This window comes from Triplophysa rosa, linkage group LG5, assembly GCF_024868665.1.
Source record: "Triplophysa rosa linkage group LG5, Trosa_1v2, whole genome shotgun sequence".
In the NCBI taxonomy this organism is placed as follows: domain Eukaryota; kingdom Metazoa; phylum Chordata; class Actinopteri; order Cypriniformes; family Nemacheilidae; genus Triplophysa; species Triplophysa rosa.
The window spans coordinates 491450-510389 of NC_079894.1; the positions used below are offsets into that span (position 1 = coordinate 491450).

Here is an 18940-nt window from a genome sequence, read left to right on the forward strand (position 1 = left end):
GTGTATCTTTTCATATGTGTCCGAAGAGGTCATATGCTAAAGTTTGCCTGAATATTGGGAGGTCCATTCACACCCGGTTGTTTAACAACATCGTTGGCTAATGGGGAAATGCCAGTTTTCGTGGAAATGCTTGGAGGATAAGGATTAGGAACCATGGCTGAGGGTTGTCTCTGGGAATAACCGTGAGGCGTTCTGCTCTGTGTGTCGAAAGGCGATTAGCCATTAGCGTAGCCTCGTTTCTCTTTCTAATAAACCTTGCATTGGGTTAGTCACTCAATGAATTCTCTTGTGCTTCGTTCACACCCTTCTGGATTATGTTGCATTAATAAGGAGTTATCACAAACTAAGACTGTTCAGTTGTGCGATCTTACAATCAGTATATAGTTAATGTAAGTTAAAGTGAAAGTTCTGTTATTTACTCACCCTCATGTAATTTCATACCTGTACAAATTACTTTGTTCTGATAAACAAAGATATTTGGAAGAATGTTATATTCAGTTCTTGAACATCATTAACTACCATAGTAGGAAAAATTAAATGGTAGTCAAATGTGCCTCGGAACGGTTTGTTTTCCCAATTTTTTCAAAATATCTCATTTTGTTTTCAGCAGAACAAAAGAATTTTCCCCCTACTGTGGTAGTAGATGGTGTCCCAGAACTGAACATTGCTAACATTCTTACAAATATCTTTGTTTAAGGGAACGAATACATTTATACAGGTTTGAAACGACCTGGGGGTGAGTAAATGACTGTTCATTTTGGGGTGAATCAGCCCTTTAGTGGCGCCAATGTTACCCGATTAAAACTTGAAGCGGCAACGGGGTCTTAATGTAGGGAAAGTCTTAAGTATTCAATTTAACTCCGTGGTTTCTGTATATATCCTTTTAAAGTTTCTTAACAAGAAGTGATCTAGTCATGCTATATGGTGATACTGTACGTGAGAAATTATAGTCATAGTCCTGCTATTGTCTTCGTGATACTGTATAAGTGGGGTGAGAATGTCTTAAGAAATGAGGCAATGAGAGCAACAAGGTTCATGTGGTTTTGATTAGCCATTTATTGGAGTACATTGGAAACTTGTGCTTTCAATTTCAATGTCCATTTCATGAAACAGATGCAGTGTTTGCTATTAATAAGAACGTGATGATCTTATATTAGTCCACAGAAACATGTCATTAGTCACAGTCCTGCTGTCTGCTCAGGATCATCCGACTCACATCGATGTTGTTATTGGTAAAAACCTCCTTGCCGTGCTCAACGGTGGCAGCGGGCAGTGAACGGGTGCGGCCCAGAATCCAAGCAAAGTCCACGTGAAACAATCTCAAGACGTCGGTGCAGGAATACACCAGTGCCGAGTTCTCGTAGTCGGTGGACAGAATCCAGTATGGAGTGTACGGCAACACTGAAATATTACAGATAAAATATTACTTGATCTAACTCATAACTACTCAATGAATGCTGAATGAGATGTCTTAGACACTAGTAACAGCTACCATAAGAAAAACTGACTCCAAGCTTTGCTGGATTTTTTTTGTCTTCCACCACTGCTGTTCCCTCGATTCTTTTAACGTCTCCCTTTCTAAGAAAATTACATTTGGATTAAATTTGATATAAATGGGTAGTTCAATCACGCGGAATAGTTTGTAATCCAGTAAGTCTTTTATGTAAAAGTCAAAGGACTCACAGAATCTCAGAGCTCACGACTCGAGCAGATCCGTCCAGCGTGAGAGTGAAGTTGGTCTCAATGCATCGCCCTCGTTCAAACTGAGCTGGAAGTTTGGCGATCTCAAACCATCTCCCCATGAACTGCATCACACACACGCAAAGAACGCAAGAGAAATGAGATGTGGACGTCAGTGATGATGCGTGATGTCAGCGGAGGGGGTGCGTTACCTTCGGTAGGTTGAAGGCAGGTTGGGCAGCAGGTTCTGGGCATGGACCCCAGTGGGGCACCTGGGCATTTGTGATGGGCAGCACGAGGGCCAACAGACCCACAAGGAATGGCTTCATTTTCTTTGCTAAAACCTTTACTATTAAAAAAGGTGAAGATTAATAAGATAACAATCTTGCAACCTTGCATGTATTCCAACTGAGGTGGACAGTATACTCAAGTACATTAACGTTTTAAATAAACATTTAAAAATGTACTAAGTAAAGCAGTATTACATTTCGTGTACTTTTTAAAGTATAAAATCATGTAAAAATGTATTTATGAAATATAGCCGAGTAAACAGTATGATTTATGCTTTATAATGTAGTGAGGTAAAATTGTTCCAAAGTAAAAATACTAAAGAATAGATAATTACTGTCCACCTCGAAAAACCATTATAAAATTCGTATGATATTATTACGATATATAATAACACAATTAAGGTGATATAGAAACTACAGTTTGACTATAGCCCACACAGGAAAAAACAGAATTTCAGTGTGTAATATTACAGAAAAGGGTGTAATATAACATTCATCATTTTACGTTTTTTTTCTGCCGCCCCAGCTGCTGGAATATTACATTTTTACATCTTTTCCAGGATAACAAAAAGAATGCTTACCTATGGATGTGATGTAGTGTATGTGATGGATTGAGAAGCAGAGGACTATTTGACTCCGTCTTTGTGTCTGGGATCACGTGATGTGTCATGAAGCGACTCTTGTGACTATTTCCAACGTGAAGGAAGTCATTAAAACTAACTGAAACCATGAGGGAATGTGCCGTTTTTATTCTCATCACAACACAAAATGCTTTGTAAAGTTCCTGAAATAGATTTTGGAGAAGTTTGTTTATTTCATCCCATTTTAAGCATACAGTATATACACTGTAAGGTGCTTTCTACCTCATTCCTGGTGAATCTCAGGCTAACAGTAAATGTATTCTGCGGTACAGAACTTGTGAGGAAAAGATGCTGCTTTAGAATTACACCTACTTGTCACGGGAATGTCTCCAGAGAACACAGACGAAGAACAGTCCAAACGAAAAAGCACTTTAATAAGAAGACCACGAGAAACCCAACATGTGGAGTGCCATGAAGTATACAATTACGTTTAAGACAAGACAATGATGGTGGAGTGAGTTTATAAAGGGTCCGGGTGATGAGGGAGATGGCTGGCAGGTGAGGATGATGGCTGATATAGGAGGCAGGTGAGGAAGTGCAGAGACTGATGGGAAGTGCAGTCCGGGGGAGACACCCAATGAAGAACACGGGGGCAGACGAACCGTGACACTACTGGAGTGCTGCTCTGTTCCAGGTCAATCTAAGTCTCTCCAGACTAGATCAGTGGTTCCCAACCACGGTTTTGTAATAGGGTTTTTGTTGCATCTGATGAAGAATTACCACTATGTTTGTTTCTCTGCCATTTTAGAGCTAGTTAAGTAAGACAAACAAATATATATATATATTATATATTCATATTATATCATCAGTGTTGGGTGTAACTAGTTACTAAGTAATTAGTTACTGTAATTGAATTACTTTTCCCTTGAAAAAGTAAAGTAAGGGATTACTCTTATTTTTTCTGTAATTTAATTACAGTTACTTCTGATGTAATTAAACTAAATACTTTGTGTAATATATGTGTGTGTAATAGTGGAATTGACATCAAAATTCAAAGTCTAACTTTAAAATCCTTGCTTTAATGTATTATTCTCACATTTGTAATACTTTGGTCAGTTAATAAGAGTACTTTATGTAGTTTAATATTATTTATTTGAATGAATTAAATAAGCCCTTTCATGTCTATCCTTAAATCACTTAACTAATCAAGGTTGATGTAGGATATAGAAAGTAATTAGTAATAAGTAACAATACTTTTTGGACAGAATAATTTGTACAGTATTCTAATTACACTATTGAATATGTAATTAGTAACTAGTAATTAATTACTTTTTCAGAGTGACTTACCTAACACTGTATATCATTAATTAATTAAAAATAAGAAATTGTTTTTATAATATATATATTATAAAAATATTTTTTAAAATCAAAAACATTGTAAGAAAACTGTTTCCGGGAGCTGTGGGGAATAACATTTTCACATCTTTTTTTAAAATAACATTTTAAAAAAGTAAGATTACATATTTTTATTTTATTTAACACCCGACTTGTAAATTTGCAGTCTGAGGTGTATAGTACTTGAGTATTTTACTGATCAAGTATCAAGTAATTTTTTTTCTAGTGTTTTTACTTTGGAAATATTTTACTTCCATACATTACAAAGCATGGCATATATCATACTTTTTACTACATTTGAAAAAAAACGTGGCAATTGTTACATTTAAAAAAAGTACATTAAAAGTAAAAAATCGTTTTATTTGAGTAAAAGATAGTAGGTTTTTAATGTACTTAAATATTAAAGGTAAAAACATGTCAAAAGTATTTTATGAAATGTAGTGGAGTAATATATATATACAGTATATATATATATATGCTTCATAATGTAGTGAACATTTTTCCCAAAGTAAAAACACTGAAGATACTTGATAAATGTACTTGAGTAAAATACTGAAGTACTATACACCTCTGCCCAACTCGGCCCTCGAGGGCTGGTGTCCTGCAGAGTTTAGCTCCAAACCTAATCGAACAAATCAAACACACCCAAACAAGCTCATCAACGTCTTCAAGATCACTAGAAACCCTTACAGCAAGCAACCATTGAATCAATGTTGAAATGTGTTGATTTGTCATGCTTTTATCCAAAGCGACTTACAGATGAGGGAAACAATGGAACCAATTGGAGCAACATAAGGACAACAAAAAGCATAAGTGCAATAAAAGAAAATTAGTCTCATATAGCCTTTCACAGTATACAGAGCTAAGGTTTTTTTTTTTGAAAGAGTAGAAAAGAGATAGACGTCAGAACTGACCAGTCAGGTGTTGAAGGAAGAGATGTGTTTTCAGACGGTTCTTAAAGATGGCTACAGAATCTGCTGATCTTGTAGCAGCGGGCACATCATTCCATAAATATGGAACCGATCCCGAGAAGGTACGTGAGAGAGATTTTTTACCTTTTTGGGATGGCACCACAAGGCGTCGTATGTTGGCAGAGCGTAGGGATCTGGCGGGTATATAAGTCTGCATTAGCGAGTGAAGGTAAGGGGGTGCCAAATCAGTGGTGGTCTTGTAGGCCAGGAGCAGAGTCTTGAATTTGATTCGAGTGACTATAGGGAGACAATGTAACTTAATGAAGAAAGGAGTGACGTGCGCTCTCTTTGGTTCATTCAAGACCACTCTTGCTGCTACATTCTGGATCATCTGTAAAGGTTTGGTTGTGCAAGCTGGAAGTCCAGCCAGTAGCGCATTGCAGTAGTCCAGTCTGGACAGAACAAGAGCCTGGACTACGACTTGCATAGCATGCTCGGATAGGAAAGGTCTGATTTTCCTAATATTGCAGAGGATGAATCTACAGGACCGGGTGGTGCTGGCAACCTGATCAGTGAAGTTAAGATGACCGTCGATCACCACTCCCAGGATTCTGGCCGTTCTTGAAGATGTGATGGTTGATGAGCCCAGTTGAATGGAGAAGTTGTGATGACTCTTTGTGTCGGCCGGGATTACAAGCAGTTCTGTTTTAGCAAGGTTCAGCTGCAGGTGATGGTCGTTCATCCAGCGCAAGATGTCGGCTAGGCATGCTGAAATGCGTGCAGAAACAGTCAGATCGTCAGGCTGAAATGACAGGTGGAGTTGTGTATCATCCGCATAGCAGTGATAGGAAAAGCCATGTTTCCGAATGACAGAGCCTAGGGATGTCATGTATATAGAAAATAGCAACAGACCAAGCACTGAGCCCTGGGGCACCCCTGTGTCAAGATGTTGGGACTCAGAGACCTCTCCTCTCCAGGATACTCTAAATGACCTACCTATGAGGTAAGATCTGAACCATTGTACCACCACTCCAGAGACACCCATAGCCTTGAGGGTCGACAGGAGTATGTGGTGGTTAACAGTGTCAAAGGCGGCAGACAGATCAAGTAGGATAAGTACAGATGAGTTAGAGGCGGCTCTTGCCAGTCTCAGGGCTTCAATGACTGAGAACAGCGCAGTCTCAGTGGAATGACCGCTCTTGAAACCAGACTGGTTGCTGTCCAGGAGGTTGTTCTGGGTGGGAAAGGATGTGAGCTGGTTACATACCACCCGTTCAAGAGTTTTAGCAATGAAGGGGAGGAGTGATACCGGTCTGTAGTTCTCTAACAGTGCAGGATTAAGAGTGGGTTTCTTCAGTAGCGGGGTAATACGGGCCTCTTTGAAGACTGTGGGAAATGTACCAGTGGTGAGAAACGAGTTGATAATGTGGGTCAGAGCGGAACAACCGATGGAGAGATGGCCTGGAGGAGATGAGTGGGGATGGGATCTAGCGGGCAGGTAGTTGGGTGGTTAGAAGACATGACCTTGGAGACATCATCTTGAGATAGGAGAGAGAAAGAGGGGAATGAGCATGTGTCGGGGGTTTGGGCATGAACAAGAGGCGGCAACACAGGGAACTGACTGCTGATGGTGGTCGTTTTCTTTATGAAGAAAGACGCAAAATCATCAGCTGTTAAGTCGGATGGAGGTGAGGGGGCAGGTGGGCAAAGAAGAGAAGGTTTTAAAGAGAGTACAAGAGTCAGGCGAAATCTCAAGTCAAATCTTAATTGTTAAATCCTTCTATCATCTTTCGAAACCCACAATAATATTTATAATATCAGAAAGCTTAATATATGTAAAATCATAATTTATTGGGTACTTTCAAGTGGGAGAGGCGTGTCCCGAACCCAAACCCCTAAATTTCAACTTACGAAAATTATATAATTTTTTCCATTGTTGTTTTACAATTCTCGTTTTTTTTTTTTTTAATAGTGAAGTTCAAAACAATTTTTTTTAATATATTATTTTTAAACGATTCAACTTTATATGTGAAAAAATATGTCTTGGATTTTCATGTCACACCCCTACATTTTTTTATCAAGAATAATTTTTGTGTCCCTGTCAATAATGGCTACATTGTGAGTAGATCGGTCTTTAAAAGTCTGAAAATCTGTGTGTAACTTTAAGGAACGTCAATACCAAACATATTTTTTTATGTTGCAAGCTTTTTTGGGTGTTCAAATATATCGATTAAAGTCGTTATATGGTGACGTGAGTGACATTTATTGAAATTACTGTCACTACATCATTCATTTTGCGAAACTGTCGTGAAACATGAAAACTACAGACTAAGAGCTTTCAGATGATATACAGTATAGTTTGTCAAGGTTTAAGGTGTAGAAACAAATGGGCCCACATGTGACATTCAATGGATTACTCTTGCTGTGTTTGTCCTATCACAAAATGGAAAAAGAATGTGAAAACTAGAGACTTAGAGCTTTCCAACGATATATAGTTCATTTTGTATATATGACTTTAAAGCATACTCGAGAAAAAACTAGCAAAGTTTTCTTTCAAAGATCAAATAAAGAAACACGTCTTTACACAAGGACAAAAAATACCCAGCGCTGGGCCAAAATGCCCCTAACATTTTAAGAGAAGTTATAGAAAATTAATACCAATAAGAATGATTGTATACATGTTTTAAAGTGTTAACATCTGCTTTTAATAAAATTCCATGTATACAAATTTCTGAAAATGAAATCTTTAACTGGACCATGGCCTCACGTGTAGCTGTATTTTTCATGTTGAAGGGGTTTGTGATATGTTATCCAACACATTGATAAGCGCCTATCTGCATGTGGGGCTATATGAGGACAGTTGTTGTATAAGAACAGTTTTAAGACAAGTGACCTATGAAATAAAGCACAGGCGGGACGAATGTTGTGGTTTGCATTTTGATGTTGAAGATTTAATGAGTAAACCAGTGCCTTGATATATTAAATATCATTTGTCTATTTTAAGCCTTTGATTTTAGTCACTACCCCAATGGTTACATGTGCGAGAAGTCCTGTGGTTCCATCTTCACCTGTTCCATCCAAAGTGTGTTTACTCAACCTTCAACATCTGTTTGAGCAGATGCCCGGATCCCCAAGTTTGTGAGGGGTGGGGTTTGGTGACATAACAAATAGTGTGTATAAATATCCAGCTTTGCCGTTGTTTCAAACCAAGGTTTTACACCAGAGACCGAACAGGTAAGAGATGTCTGATTGTCTATTACATTTGCTGAAGTTTTGTTTCATGCACTAAACGTTTCTCCTTTTTTTTTTAGGTGAAATTTAGACTCTACACTCAGTCAAAATGCAGACTCTACACGTCGTGTCTCTTACTCTGCTGTGTGTACTGGCAGTCAACGCTCAGTCCATCGGCTCTGGAAAATGCCCGCAGCCTCCTGTTCAGCAGAACTTTGATCCTGCAAAGGTGAAATCATTATTACTATTATTTATGAGAAATGGTAGTGAGTGTAGTGAGGACAATTTGGGAAAATTTGTCTTTTTCATGCAAATCATCATCATCCAATCAAATTGCAGCACTTTAAAGAACCAGTCACAATTAACCACTTTATGGACGAAAATCACAAAGTAATTCATATGTAGAGTTTTAAAGGAATAGTTCACACAAAACTGAAAATTTGGTCATCATTTACTCGTCCTCAAGTTGTTATAAACCTGTCGAACACAAAAGAAGATATTTTAAAGAATGTTTGTAACTAAACAGCTCTGGGGCACCAGTGACTATAGTAGATGTTTTCCTGCTGTAGTCAATAGTGCCACAGAACTGTTTAGTTACAAACATTCTTTGAAATATCTTCTCTTGTGTTCAGCAGAACAATAAAATATATACAGGCTTGTAACAACTTAAGGGCGAGTAAAGGATGACAAAATTGTAATGATCTTAAACCAGTGCAGTATAATCAATTTAGAGAATACCATTTAAAAAGTCAATCAAATAATCATGTAGACTTCAAGAACACCTCTGTTTAACAGTCCACGTGTTTTGAGATATCATGTCTAAAGATAAACTATACAAGTTTATGTATAATAATTATACGGGTTATAGGATTGCATACAGTGGCCTTAGTTTAGTTAATGGACATTTTTAAAACATATAAATCACTATTTCATCTCCTCATCTTCATAAAATCCTGCTGTATAATTTCTTGTTTTTTCTTCATCAGTATATGGGCAGATGGTACGAGATCATGAAAATCCCAAACCCATTTCAGTTAGGAGAATGCTCTCGGGCTACATACGCTCTGAGCGACGGTACTGTCCTGGTTCGAAATGACGAGCTTCTGTAAGTGCATTTTAATGCCTTATATATTCAGTCATAAGGCACAAATGCAATAATACGAATAGAAATAAGCCAAAAGCAAATGCATTTTTTCTTTTAAGTGCTAATGGAACAGTCAGCTTCATTGAGGGCACTGCCAAGATCGTAGATCCATCAGAACCCGCTAAACTTGAAGTCAGCTTCTTTGAAGGTAAGTCTACACAAGCCATCTTGAGATCACACTTAAAGGGACAGTTCACCCATAAATCATTTATTCACCATCAACTTGTTCCAAACATGGATATATTTTGTTGTTCTGCTGAACACAAAAGAAGATATTTGAAAGAATGTTCGTAACCAAACATTTCTGGGGCACTATTACTATAGGAAAAGAAAACGACTTGGTAGTGCCCCAGAGCTGTAAGTGTTCTCTTTTGTGTTCAAAAGAACAAGGACGTGAATACAGGTTTGGAACAACATGAGGGTGAAGAAATGATGACAGAATTTTTGGAAAAACTTTAGGAAGTTTTCCCTACTTGTTTGGTTCGGTTTTTTAAAGAGTGTTTGATTTGATGGTCATTACACTTTCTGCGTGGTCCTTCAGATGCTCCTGCTAGTCCCTACTGGGTTCTGGCTACCGACTATGACAACTACACCCTGGTTTATGGTTGTACTGAAGCTCTTGATCTCTCTTATGTTGAGTTTGCTTGGATCATGAGCAGAACCCGCACCCTTCCCAAAGAGACCTTCTCTGAGCTGCTGGACATTCTCAAATCCAACAACATCAATACGGCTATGTTCACAGAGACCGACCAAAGACCAGAGCTGTGCAGCGGCATGCCTTAAAGGAAAGAAACCGCTGGAGATATGTCTATGTGAGAGGCATATCATTGGTCTGTGACATGAGCATGTGAATAAACCTGCCGTCATTCTCTTTGCCTGAAATGTACACCTTTAGTTTAATCCTGTTTAGTTTAATGCTGGAGCCTATGTGTTGTTTACAACATTTAACAAAATGTAAATAATAATGCATTCAGCCCTAATTTAAGATCAATAAAAGACAAAATAAATGAAACAGTCCATGGCAATATCATTTGAAACAATGTTAATATGTACAGTGAGTACAGTTCTGGATGAGATTGATGTTCAACTCATTATACATAAAATAAGAATTAATTATTAAACAGTATTCAAACATTTTATTTATGCTGCATAGTTTGTCCAATAAATAAAAAAAATTGTGAATGTTTTAACCATTTTTTAATCATGTTTTGATGGTTGAAAAAAATGTAAATAAATGCATCATTATATTCACTGGAATTTACATTAAAAAAGCAACTAAATTCAGAAATAAGTGTTTGTACTGACCTCAGGTGCCGAACAGATTCAAAGCACAAGAAAATCCTTTGGTCGCAATAATATTTATTACTGGGGTCATCCCGTCACATTAAAAATATTATAAAAGCACATTTAAATATGAGAAGAAATGATTCATACAGAATGTTTACACTTTTTATTTCAAATTGAAGAGGACCCCAGACCAGAATATGGGGGTTAATCTGAGGAGGACCCCAGACATCACATTGGGCCACTACTCTATATACGAGGTGCAGAAGGGCATAAATAAAAACGTTTTTTATCTGTTAAATTGTCATTAGGATTTGCAGAGCAGCTCATCTTTTATCCCTTGGCATAGTTCAGACTTTGCAAGCGGAATCTGTTCAGAGTGGTTTTGGGGTTAAACCCTTCATTATCCCTTCGCCTCACCGTGACTTTATAATACAGTGAACAAACAAGCTGGCCAGAAATCCTTCCTAAAACGCTTTACTCATGCACAGATTCTTAAATTAGCGGTTTTCATGTCTTAATACTCTGCTCTCTCAATGTCTAAGCAGGTTATGCGATTTCTACTTTATTGGCTGAAATGAGCAACATCAGCGTAACACATTTGTCTAATCTTGTATCACTTAAATTAGGGGCATAAAATATGATTTCTAAAAAAGAAAAAAAAAACATGAACATAATATTCAAATGTGTGTAACAATACAGTTTGATAAGATTACCCGGGTCAGATTTAGGCATTCTGGGCATATGCTTGCATGTTCGTGGGAACAGTTAAGGCAAAAATATATCATATTATTTCATTATTATTGTTAGTTTTATTATTATTATTATTTCATTAGGTTGTTGTAAAATTATAAGCCACTGTAGGTTCTTTGAACCTAAACATTTCTTCATCCTAGCACGTTAATTTCAGCATTTACAAATACATTATAAAATCAGTTAAAGCACAATGTACTAACAAGTCACAGTTAGGTTTAGTCCTTGTATTTCTTGTTAGTGTTATTATAATCCTTGTTACGCTTGTTTAGTCAGTTGTCTTGTCTGTTCTCTTAAGTTAGCGATTAGCCACACACCTGTTACTTGTGTAGATACCAAAGTGTATAACTCAGTCCCTTTGTTGGTTCTTGTGTGTGCTTAGTTCATGTGTAGTTTGTGGTGTGGTGCTGTTTCTCCTACACTGTAAAAAAATCCTGTAAAAAACGGATAAAGTACTGGCAAAAAATGACCAAAACATGTGTCTTGTAAAGAGACCGATGTTTATTCATATTTGTTTGATGGCTACACCATTACACAAGATCAAACTGTTATCTTTGTATTTCTGTTACTAAAGATTAATAAATGCTGAAAAAAGAATGCTGATATTTCATGTTAACTATAAGGTAACACTTTACATTAAGCTTCCCTTCATAAAGCATTTATAAATGTGTTCATTAATGATTGATAAGTCATTTACAAATGCATTATAAAGCAGTTATAACTGCATAAATAAAAAGTGGGATTCTAACGAAATACCGGCCAAATAGTGAGACATTTTTAACTCATATGTTATAAATGCTTAATAAATGTATTTATTCATTCTTTATTTGACTCGAAAGCAGATTCATTATTATCTTGATGTTGTTTGCAAAATAGGCTGTCAGACGGGAGACTGTACACTGTAAAAAATGATTTGTTGTTTCAACTTAAAAAATAAGTTACCATGTTGCCTTAAAATTTTAAGTTAGTTCAACTTAAAAATATTAGTTCACTTAATGAATTTGTTGCAAACTAGTTGTGTTGACTAATATTTTTACGTTGAACTAACTTAAAATTTTAAGGCAACATGGTAACTTATTTTTTTAAGTTGAAACAACAAATAATTTTTTACAGTGTAGGTGTTATGTTGTTTTTTCTTATTATTGTATATTTCATATCTTATATCACTTTTCCAACCATGTTGCTTACCTGATCCGATTCCGAATGTCTTACGGTGCCGTCCAGAATGCCTTCAGATCATGATGCTTATCCAAAGCAGTTTTTTGAATGCTTACCAAGATAAATTCATCAAACTTTTGATCACTTTTGAACACTAAATGCACAAAGGTTGTTGTAAACGTGTTTGTTCACGAGTTTTATTAATGATTCAATTACTTCCAATAGTTCTTCAAAACCAGAATATTTTTATTATTTATTGTAGAAACAGAATGCTTGCTCACAAGGCTACACCTCTGATGTGAATCATACATGTAGAAGTATTGACAGCCCATGAAAGTGCTCTTTAAAGAAAAGTGGATGCCTGTGAAGTATTTACATTTATTTACCACGTTATAACTGCTTTATAATGCATTTGTAAATGACTTATTAATCATTAATGAACATATTTACAAATGCTTTATAAAGGGAACCTTAAAGTAAAGTATTACCAAGAAGGTATTAATAACAGATACAATTAGTCAATGTGTGCCTCTATGCATTTTTCTTTTTAGAATTAACCTCATATTGCCTGATACCCTGTGGTTTGTCTTTCTGCTAAATAATTGAAGCTGAGGAGCCACCACTTTTGGTCAATACTGTAAATGTCTTTTGGTATTAAACTTTCCTTTTATTCTTATGAAGCACTTCGGTCAACCTGTGTATTTATATAGTGCTATAAATAAAATTGCCATTGGCATTATAATGGTATACATTACAGCGTCATGCATGTACCTCTGATTCTGCTTCACATGCATTTGTTTACTCATTTAAGAGCTTCATATAGCAGATGAGGTGGGATTGTATGTTGTCACATTTATAATCATCATATATATTCTTATCACTGTGGGAGGCGAACGCTCGCCGCCAATCTCTGAATGTTTGTGTCTCCCCAAGAATCTGTTTTCCTTCAAAGCACTCATATGCCGGCCCACTGTGTGCACACTTATCCCTGATCTAATTCCCCTGATCCTCTCGGTGTTCAAAAATATAAATCTAGGAACTGTAGACTGAGCTGTAAGCGGGTGGTGAGCACAAACTGTCAGATTAACAAGTCTGAGAACATGATCCTCCAACAACACATTCAGGACTGGTGCCCGATCACATTGATGAACGCTCTTCGAATGATTTCTGTTAAGCAAACAAAACACACTGGAAGAACCCTTCACTCGCCATATGATTTCAGCTGACAGTGTGTTTTTCATGGAAGGGGAAGCTGGGCATTTAGGTGTCTTACCCTGAGTCTTAACGTGCTAACAGAGGATTAATGAGGTAAACGTGAAAGGAGGTTTAGCTGCTATGCTTAGGCAGTGCTCTTAATTACATTTCAGTCAAGTGTCCAGATTGCAGTTGGACGAGATGATAGTGATGTCAGGTAGGGGGGTGGATGGGGGGCTTAAGCTGGCAGATAAAGCCGAGCTAATAGAGATAACTTGAATCTGTAATTAAAGGTGTTTTTTATTTAAGACCAGGAGTTGGCACTGCATCTGTAGTTCTGCTGCTGGACTGAGAGCTTACTTCAGACTTGTTACTTCAACCTGCAAGTCCCCTTTAAGTATCCAAGTGATCTGGAAGTATTTTGCTTATGTGATATAATTATTTTAGCATTATTGTCTTCCTGACTGAGAGTTTGGACATAATTCCGTTTCTGTGTCAGAGATTCAGGGGTGAGTATAATCTCGGTGCATTTATAGTTACCGTCTCTATACTGTCCACTGTTTGTGATTTATAAGTATTAGATCCTGTATTATATTCATGTTCATTTGATCATGGATTCATTTGTAAACAGATATGTTTTGGCTGATTTATCTGCAGTGTAGTGCAAGGATACAGTACAGTTAGAACGTTTATTTACATATTTATGTAGAATAATGTAAAAAAAATACTAGGGCTGTCATACGATTAATCGTGATGAAACGTATCCAGAATAAAAGTTTTTACATAATATATGTCTTTGTACTGTGCACATCAATTTTGTATTTGTAAACAAATATTCATACACATATAATTAGGAAATAGTTACATGTATTTATTTATATTTACAAATCATTTAAATTATATATAAACACTTAGTCATTTCTATAGTTTTTCTTAAATAAATGCGTGTATGTGTTGTGCACAGTACACAGGCATATATTATGTCAACACAAACTTTTATTCTGGATGCGATTAATCGCGATTAATCGTTTGACAGCACAAAAAATATACAAATAACTTTGAGAATTATGTAACTACTCATTTCAAAATAAATTAGAACTGGTTATAGATCTTCAGTAGAATTACCCTTTACAGAAATATTCTTTCGGCGTTTTATTTTCCAGCTTCATAAATTCTCAACCTGAGATGCTTTTACATGTATTCATTTAGCAGACACTTCTATCAAAATGAAAATAAAAAATTCTGGACAAAATACAGTTTTAAACAGTATTATTGTCATGATTCAGGGTGAGAGACACAGAGATACAAGAACAGAGGACCCAAGTGCAGACAGGAGGTAAGGGGTTAACAAGACTTTAATAAGAATAAAACATGGACAAAACAAAAACCCACGATGGGGTAAAATAACCAAGATATAAACAGGAACACGGACTAACTAAACTAGACAGGACTAAAAAATAACATTTACCATATAACTACAAAAGACTAGACTACACTGACAAGACATGAACTCGCAACAAGACATGAACTCGCAACAAGACATGAACTCGCAACACGACACAGCACAATGAACCGACACAAGACAGAGAACACAGGGGCATTAAATAAAGGGACAAATCAAAGGGGAACAGGTGTGGGGCATGAACTAATAAACAACCAATAACGAGAGATACAAAAGGGCGGGGACACAGACAAGGACCGGAGAGAGTATCGAAGGCCGACAGGGTCAAAATGACTCTCTCCACACATAACAAGAGATCCTGCCGTGAGATTCTGCCACAAGATCAAGAAAGACATGACAAGATGAGGCAGAATCACGACAATTATAGGAATTACCATATATTCAGGGCTTTTAGTGGCTGCTTCCTATTCATATTTCAGTCAAAGTTATCCATTTGAAAAAACATTTTTATGAAATGGTTTTTAATAAAAAATGATATATTCGCACATATATTTGTCTACAAAAGTAATTTCAAACACTTCAGCATACAGGTCGGCCTGAAGAAAAAAAGCTGCGACCCTAAACTTTTAAACAAGGGTGTGTAACTTCATCTTCCTATTTTATCCTAATCTCAGACGTACTGTACATACTGTATGTCTACCATTGGTATTATCACATGGTCTTATACTGAGGGAATATATAAGAGCATCAGATGATTACTGTCGTCTTATCTATGACCTACACAAATACAAGACTTGATTTAAGTCATCAGCAGTTTTCCTTTAATTTATTCCTTTAATGAGATTAGACAGAAGCAAATCCGTCCACCTCAAGCCTGGACTTGGATATGGCATCACTTGTCACATGCCAAAAACTGCACTTATTTTGAAAACAGGCCATACATTTAGGGTTTGCCTTTGATGTATGTCACAACTAAAACAATTTATGTGAAATTGTTTTTGTGATGGTCATTCAAGTCTTAAATACTAGCAAATGATCAAGGCTGTTAGTGTCTGTCTCTATAATGGCAGATGTAATCCAATGGAAGCTCTACTTTGAATATTCTGAAACCCCAATAAAATGAACCACAATCCATTTCTAAGCATTTTCCTTTTGTAAATTAGCCAGACTATTGGCACGGTTGACAGTTTGTCTGTTTCTCCATAAACCGATTGTATCTCAGATTGATCCTCGAGGTGTTTTTAGGACATCCCTGAGGCTAATGGAGGCTAATAGGCTTAGCACTAAGGGTGTATTGTCCGGTATGCTTACAGGCAAGGTTTGCTGAGGGTAAAACTCTAAACTCTGGGATTACCTCCAACACATCTCTTTAAAGTGCTGTATAGTCAGGATTTAGCTAATAGGATCTGAAGGGGGAGCAGGGGCTCTGAGGTAGTTTGGGGGTTGGCTGACTGCAGGACATTGCACATATACGGGTCAGCAGATGTGGTTGGCAGACTGCTGGACTAACAGGAGGATTACAGGACTCAGATTAGGTCGCCTCCTCATAACCGGTTAGTTAAACACACAGAAAGACATTTCAGAGGCTGGTCCACACTGAATGGTGCTGAGTTTGTCAAAGAATCGACAGGCATGTTGAGATCTGTTATCTCTGCTGAGTTTTATTCTGCTGGGAACGTTCTCGAAGGTTGGAAAATGGACAGATACTTTACTATAGATGTTATAATGTAAATTTTAGTTTTGTTGAAATATTTAAGGACGACGCTCAAAACCTCAAACTCATTAACTACCAAAACGTTTAAGTACTGCACATATTTTCACAACAGTACAGTGTATAATCTTCTCTCTTGTTCTCTTTGTTGTTTAAGTTTCTGGCTGAAAGGCGCAACGTGGCAGAAATATTCTGCACCTGAATGAGTAAAGTTTCAGCAAAAGAGGAGAAGTGAACAGGTATTACATGTTATCTACATTCTGTTAAACACTGTGAGGGTTACGTTTTATGTTGTTTTCTGCTCTATTAACAAAAAATGTGTCTTTATTACTTAGGACTAATCAATATTAGAAGTATGTATGGGATTTTGTGTGTGTGTGTGAGAGAGAGACAATTAATTTAATATACATATACTATACAATATAATTTAATATACTTAATTATAATATACATCATTTTCAATAAGTTATACTTGCATAATCTTGGCATTTTATCTATTAAGATTCATCAACTGTTTTATGAGATAACTAATTCAATATTATCAACATTTCATTTAATTAATAATTTGGACAAACCAGAATACTTCCCTAAAACCTCTTTATGTCATTACCAGTGTAAGTCATTTTCTTTAACGTATGGGTTTTCTGTGGCCTCAGAAGGAAGGAGGCGGCGTCATGACTCCTCGCGAGCAGCTGAGGAAGATAACAGCACTGGGAGAGCAGGGTGCTCTCGATGAGAAACACTGGTACAGACTGGTCAATGGCATGTCTGCTGGAGGTGAGAACTTTATAAGATCATCAGAAATCCCTCACAATTGTGTAGAACGCAAGGGTTCAGGGAAGATATAAAGTTGATGTTGTTTTGCAGATGCACACTTTTATCTGTATGTGTTGTGTTAAGCAGAGCTGCGGCAGAGGCAGGAGCTCATGATGAGGAACCAGATGGCCATGACTCCACAGATCCTGACTCAAGGTCAACAGAGACTACAGGGTGTACCCACACAGTTTGATCACCGCTTCATGGAGAGGTCTGAACACTTCACATTACCTAAAGGGATAGTTCAGCCAAAAATAAAACTTCTGTCATTTATTCACCCTCATGTGGTTTAAAAGTCAATTGTGGTCAGTGTTGTTTGGTTACCAGCGTTCTTCAAAATATTTGCAAAAGAAAGTCATACAGGTATAGAATGAGGATGAGAAAAGGATAAAACAAAGAAAAGATTTGAGCTGTAAACATATATTCTTGCAAAACGTCATCGTGAATGAAACGTCAATGAATGAACTCTCTCTATTTACTCTACACAGGGAACTGGTGCCACCCGCTGAGATGGTATCAGCTGATGGCAGACAAATCCACATGGGTTCCCATCTTGGTCCACCGCTGCCTCCAAATTCCAATGTCATTCCAGGCAGAGGATTTCCAGGCACAGGTTAGAATGTGATTATACATTAATCATGTAGAAGAACAGTGGCTGACTAAAGAAAGTAAAATAAATTTAACAAAAAAAAATGATTTACAGGTTATGGCTTTCTTCCCACCGAGAGCATGGAGACGGTTGCTAGAAGACATGAGTTAATTCACAAACAGAACATAGCCAGGTACACTTTTATTGCGTTTGATTCACACTATTTGCATTTTAAAGTAATTAATATATACATTTAAAAAAAAAACACTTTTGAAAAGCATTATGATTACATTTAATAAAAATGCTATTTTGCTGAAATAAGAATGGAGATGAATGCTATCCTGCACCAGAAAGAGTTGGAGAACGCCCAACAAAAGGGTCTCATTGGCATAGAGAATCCCATGATGTACCAGGGTATCCAACCCAACCACATGACCTTCAGGGGTCGTCAGCGTCTTCCAGATGGACACGACATCTTCGTCCACCGCACCGCCCTTGAAGACCTGCATGCCAACAGTCTCCTCATGTCCAGCCCCTACCCACCAATCAGCACGCTGCAAAGAGAGCGAGGACGCAGGACAAACCGAAGGGCCACCAATCATAAGAGCTCAGACACCAACATCACTCTTCCCAAAGGCCAATCAGAAGAGAAGAACGTTGAACAAAGTCCAGGCGGTGCCTCAGGGGAAGACAAGGATGTAGAAGGGAAAGTTGAAATGTGCAGTGAGGTCATCATCAGCAAACCACACCAAACCAAAGTGGAAACTGAGCTGTCTTCCGGCAGCAGTAGAAAAAGCTTTA

The 18940-nt window shown here is 37.2% G+C and overlaps 3 protein-coding genes across 6 annotated transcripts; 2 read left to right on the forward strand and 1 right to left on the reverse strand.

The window, feature by feature from the left end:
- Positions 1 to 736: 736 nt before the first annotated feature.
- Positions 737 to 3035, reverse strand: apoda.1 (apolipoprotein Da, duplicate 1). 4 transcript variants are annotated; one of them, XM_057333762.1, is made up of 6 exons: positions 2924 to 3035; positions 2552 to 2754; positions 1893 to 2024; positions 1684 to 1805; positions 1493 to 1578; positions 737 to 1401 (listed from the first exon to the last, which is right to left on the reverse strand). In XM_057333762.1, the coding sequence occupies exons 3-6, from the start codon at positions 2007 to 2009 to the stop codon at positions 1175 to 1177; spliced, it is 552 nt and encodes a 183-aa protein (XP_057189745.1). In that variant the 5' UTR covers positions 2010 to 2024; positions 2552 to 2754; positions 2924 to 3035; the 3' UTR covers positions 737 to 1174. The 4 variants fall into 4 exon arrangements, with proteins under 4 accessions (XP_057189745.1, XP_057189744.1, XP_057189747.1 ...); XM_057333761.1 differs by having other exon boundaries at positions 1893 to 2029; XM_057333764.1 differs by having other exon boundaries at positions 1893 to 2029; positions 2552 to 2656; positions 2924 to 3028.
- Positions 3036 to 8197: 5162 nt separating this feature from the next.
- apoda.2 (apolipoprotein Da, duplicate 2) lies at positions 8198 to 10146 on the forward strand. Its single transcript, XM_057333765.1, has 4 exons — positions 8198 to 8317; positions 9075 to 9193; positions 9292 to 9380; positions 9774 to 10146. Exons 1-4 carry the CDS (start codon positions 8198 to 8200, stop codon positions 10013 to 10015), a joined length of 570 nt encoding a protein of 189 aa, XP_057189748.1. The 3' UTR covers positions 10016 to 10146.
- Positions 10147 to 13832: 3686 nt separating this feature from the next.
- Positions 13833 to 18936, forward strand: samd7 (sterile alpha motif domain containing 7; the record flags this gene model as incomplete). Its single annotated transcript, XM_057333421.1, has 7 exons — positions 13833 to 14130; positions 16892 to 16973; positions 17391 to 17511; positions 17638 to 17761; positions 18039 to 18163; positions 18254 to 18332; positions 18462 to 18936. Coding segments are annotated over exons 3-7 (906 nt in total), but the record flags the coding sequence as incomplete, so codon positions are not given.
- Positions 18937 to 18940: the final 4 nt, after the last annotated feature.